Source organism: Octopus bimaculoides, chromosome 6 (assembly GCF_001194135.2).
Source record: "Octopus bimaculoides isolate UCB-OBI-ISO-001 chromosome 6, ASM119413v2, whole genome shotgun sequence".
In the NCBI taxonomy this organism is placed as follows: Eukaryota; Metazoa; Mollusca; class Cephalopoda; order Octopoda; family Octopodidae; genus Octopus; species Octopus bimaculoides.
The window spans coordinates 56,345,488-56,350,575 of NC_068986.1; the positions used below are offsets into that span (position 1 = coordinate 56,345,488).

At 38.6% G+C, this 5,088-nt stretch overlaps 1 protein-coding gene across 1 annotated transcript in view; it reads left to right on the top strand.

The window, feature by feature from the left end:
- Positions 1-5,088, top strand: part of LOC106868720 (maternal embryonic leucine zipper kinase) — a 93,390-nt gene that overhangs the window by 52,732 nt on the left and 35,570 nt on the right. The window contains exon 10 of the mRNA XM_014914112.2: positions 2,301-2,381. Within this exon, the coding sequence (XP_014769598.1) occupies positions 2,301-2,381 (81 nt within the window). The remainder of the gene's footprint in view (positions 1-2,300; positions 2,382-5,088) is intronic.

Sequence of the window (5,088 nt, forward strand, 5' to 3'; positions counted from 1 at the left end):
GTAATAGTTGTCTACAATTCTGCCGTAAAAGTTGTTTGGCATGACACCTTCCTGTACAACCTAATTAACTATATGAGTAACTAGACCGTTTCCTACTCTGCCAGATATTTTAAGCATTTCAGTGGTGATTTCTGATGGATTAGGGGCTTTACCCGTCTTCATATCCTTAATTGCCTTATCTATCATAGTGCTGGTGTCTCTGTTGGGTCCATATTGGGAAGATCTTTTTCCTATGCATTCTCCACATTTGATAGCCGTTCATAGCACTTCCATGACTTTCATTTTAACATCACTAAGTGCAAGTATACCATCATCAATCTGTGCATGATTATCAGATACATTTCAGTTGTCTCTGATACACTGTCTTGCAATCCAGAAATCCTCATACCTTTGATTGTCATTTGTAGAGCATTGGCAAACCTCTTACTTTCTACTTCTCCCTTTGCTATATAGACCTAATGCCCAGCTTCTCCCCTAGCAACCTGCTACATTTTTTGGCTACCTCCAGTTTTACAATAAAATGTTCTTCCTGTGATCAACCCTTACCTATTTCATCACTTTGAAATATATCTAATGAAAAATATGTAAACATTTATCATCATGAATCCAACATTGCTACAAAGCCAAAATACTTAGCATGGTAGCTTATTGACATTGTGAAAGTAAAATTTGGTGTTATAGTTCTTAAGTACTCTATAATAACATCAGGATTACCCTTTGGATCAATAGGCCAATGATAAAAAAATCAGACCCAGCTGGTAACATAAAACTTCCAGGTTCAATTCTTGATTTATTTCAGAAATATTATCTTAAGAAAACTGGATATTACAACACATCCAAAATGAGGAAATAGCCAGAAAAATAGACACCATAATGAAACGCATCTCAAATATATATAGAAATAAATGTCATCATTTAATGCTTGCTTTCCATACTGGCATGGGTTGGACAGTTTGACAGGTTGCATTGAGATTCAATGTCATCTTTGGTATGGTTGCTATAGCTGGATGTCTTTTCTAATCTCAACCACTTCACAGAGTGTACTTTTGTCATGCCACTAGCACTTGTGAGATTGCCATGTAACTTTCAAGACAGAAAAGAATAGGGGAAAAGAAAAGGAAAAACTCCCACTATTATGAGGAAATATTTGGGAGAGGAAGGTAGAAGTGAGTTGTAGTACGCCAGGTATTGAAAGGCTAATGTATGATAGGACAAGCACACATGTCTTGTTATAGAGGATATACATGGCTGAAAGAGATAAAAAGAAGGTAGTGATGAGATGCAAGAGCAAATTCTCAAGAAACAAGAAGGTGCGCATAAGAAAGGATGCAGACAGTAGGTCATGAGAGGGGATGAGGGAATGAATGCTTTCATAAAAGTGTGAGGGGGGTGTAAACAAGTGGAGGTAGAGGTTAATGTTGTGAGTGATGAACTGGAGTGCAGATGGTGGGAAATACCAGCATGTAGAGGGGTAAGGTGGGAGATATAGGAGAGGCTCAGGAAGAAGAATGGAACAGAAAATAAGAGAATGAGCAAAGTGTAAGTTGTTGAGACGGAGATATAAGGATATATAAGGGGCTATTGTAGGTGGGCTATGATGGTAGATATGAGAGGACATTGAAAATGATAACAAAGAAGAGATGTGCTTAGAATGAAGTATAGCAGAGGTGGAAAGAGGACAGTGGCTGAAGGCACTGAAAGGAGGTGATTGGTCGACATAGTGTGGGCAGGGATGATGGGAATAGAAGTGGTTGCAGGAGGCTGTAGAAAGTGGGTGGGATGTAATGAGTGCAAGGCGAGTACTGCAGCCAAGGAGACGGGGACAAGGCCTTGCATGTACAGGCATAACCAAGTGGTTTTGGGACATCATTTTTGCTGTAATGGACGGGTCTTCTTGAGCACAGCAAAATGCCAATTATCTCAGTCCTTTGTCATCTCCTCTGTAAGGCTCAACAGCTTGAGATTGGCCTTGAGTACTTTGTCCCATGTCTTCCTGGATCTCTCTCTGCCATGAATTCCATCCACAGCAGTATTTTACATCTACTTTTCTATGCTGGTGTGAGTTAGTTTTTCTGCTGTAGTGTTTTAAGCCAACTCTTTCAATCTCCTCTTATGAACCAAGGATGTGATTTACCTTTCTAAAATTGAAACAAATATATAATGATTTTGTTTATAATTTCTTAATATGACTTATTTTAAATTTTGTGGGTTTTTAAAAAAAATATTTAAAAAAAAATTGGAGCAGGGATAAATATTTCTCAAATCATCTTGCTTAAATTTACATGTCTTTTGTTCCTCAGGAGATAGATGAAGATTGTCTTATTGAACTTGCTGTCTTCAAAGGTACCTCTCGAAGCAGAATGATAAATATGATCACAGAGGTAAGTTGTATTTGAAACTCTTTGTTTGTTGTTGTTATTCAATATGGTGTCTATCACACCCCCAAATTTACATTCTACATCCACTTGATGTGTGCTTACCAGCTTCTTGAATTGTTTCATTGATTTCAGCAGTGAAGTGGCCAGATGGCAACCTGAAATGGTCAGTGTCTTGTGGGGATAGCTGACCTGTTGAGCATTATAGCAGATACATGATATCCCCATTTATGCAAATTAACTAATCTGTTCTACCTTGGTCTGACCTCAACCTTTTTGTATATGTCCTGCTTTCTGGTTAAATAAAAACCAAGCAATAATTTAATGGGTCCCTGTTACTCCCTCTCTTCATCTCTTCATGCTTCTTAATGCCCATTCAAATAAAATTAGCCCCTAGCTAAATAAAAAGCAGATATATTAGGTGCCATTATATCTACATCATTCGACTGGCGAGCAATAACAAATGTGATTTGCTCCACCTCACTTTTGCAGAAAGGTGACTACTCAAAAACAGCCATATTAAATCACCATTGTCATCATCATTGTTTTAGCCTCCACTCTTCCATGCTTGCATGGGGCAGATGGAGATTTTGCAGCAGATTTTTTTTATGGCTAGATACTCTTCCTGTTGCCAAACTCCCATCTGTTTCCAAGCAAGGTAATATTTCTCCATTACTAGACATGTTTTCACTGATTATTGTATATAACACTGCTTGTTTGACAGTGACACTCATTTACAGCTATCATGTGATATCAAAACAAGGAGATCCGAACACACACACACACACACACACAAGCACACAAGCTTCTTTCAGTTTCTCTTTACCAAATCCACTCTTAAAGCTTTGGTTGGCCTGAGGTTATAATAGAAGACATTTGTTCAGTGCCATACAGTGAGACTGAACCTGAAACTATGTGGTTGGGAAGCAAAGCAAACTTCTTAATCATGGTGCTACACCTTTGTCTGTATCAGAAATAAAATTACTGTCACACAGTTGACATAAATAAGTGGTGCTACACCGGTCACCTTGATACTAAGATCAAGAATATCTTTCTATAAATCAGTAAAAGAAAACTCTTTGAGCTTTAAAATGTGGAAGCACAATTGCTGAATGGCTTTAGGCATTAATCTACTTGTACTCAAGTCATAAGTTGAAATTTGCTTGAGGTATTTTGCAGGGTTTCTTGGCAAAACTCTTTATTCTGCATAAATTGCACTTATTCACCCACAACATTAGTAGAGCCAGATATTGGCAATTATCTCTTGTGTCCAGTTTTACTTGTGATTCTCAAGGAAATGTGACTATCTCCTTTAGTGTACAATTCTAGATTCCATCTGATTTCTCGTATCATCTAAATTTGATTTTTCTTTCTTTTTAATACTTGTTTTAATTGCTTAGCTCCAGGTCATCTCTGATTTTGAAGGACCTACAATCAAATGTATACCAGCAGTGACCATTCTGATATTTTTCTCAGTGTATCTATGATCATATTATAGTGACAATTGGCATTGAATGGAATACCTTGTATTTGTTCCAGCCATTTACACTCTGAAATTAAATCCTGTTGAGATCAGCTTTGCTTTTCATCTCTTTGGGATTGATAAATAAAGCACCAATCCAATATTGGGGCCAGTTCTCTCTCTCTCTCTCTCTCTCTCTCTCTCTCTCTCTCTCTCTCTCTCAAATCACCTAGGAAAGAGATGAGCTTTGCCAAGTATAAAATGCCCAAGACACTTTCTGTACCATGATATTGTTCCTACAACTCCACCAGAAGTTGAGGGCTCAAGGAACGAAGTAAAAAGCCATGATAACATCTTTTTAAGATGGTAATTTGAGGGAGATTTGGTCTTGCAAGCCCTTTTGACCTGCTAGAAATAACAAGCCATCTCTCTCAATACACACCTTACCACATTAAAATGGTCATGCTGGATAATGTAGTCCTGGGTTTTCTGCAGATAAGAAAAGATGGAGTGGTCATGGCTGGAATGCCTTTCATCCTAGGTCTACTTAACATGGACTGACCCAAAGCTAAACAAAACAACAACAGTTATACAGAGACTCCTTTGTAGCTCATTTTTAACATATGTTCTAGTTGTGTGGCTCTGTAACTAGGGTACTGTGCACTTCCAGCTCACAGAATTCTATGGCAAGCATTCCCTTTTGTATTTGGAGACCACTTGATTTATAACTGTTGGGAATAGAAATGGAGTCCTTTGAAGTGTTGGTTGAGATCCTCATCATTTAGCATCCCTTTTCCATGCTGGCATGGGGTGGATGGTTTGAAAACTGGTGAGTTGAGGAGCTGCACCAGGTTCCAGTTTGATTTGGCATGGTTTCTACTGTTGGATGCCTTTCCTAATGCCAACCACTCCAAGAGTGTCGTGAGTGCTTTTTATGTGCCACTGGCATGAGTGCCAGTTATGAAACACTGGATCAACCATGACTACGATCTCACTTGACTGACAGGTCTTCTCAAGCACAATATATTGCCAAAGGTCTCCATCACTTGTCATTCCCTCCATGAGGCCTAAAATTTGAAAGATGCTTTTTACGTGCCACTGGCACGGGAGCCAGTTATGCAATACTGGCATTGGCCATGACTACGATTTCACTTGGCTTGACAGATCTTCTCAGACTGGTATATTCTCCAGATTAAAAACAAAAAAAATTAAACCACCCAACACTGAGACATGAGCTCTAAGCATGACAGG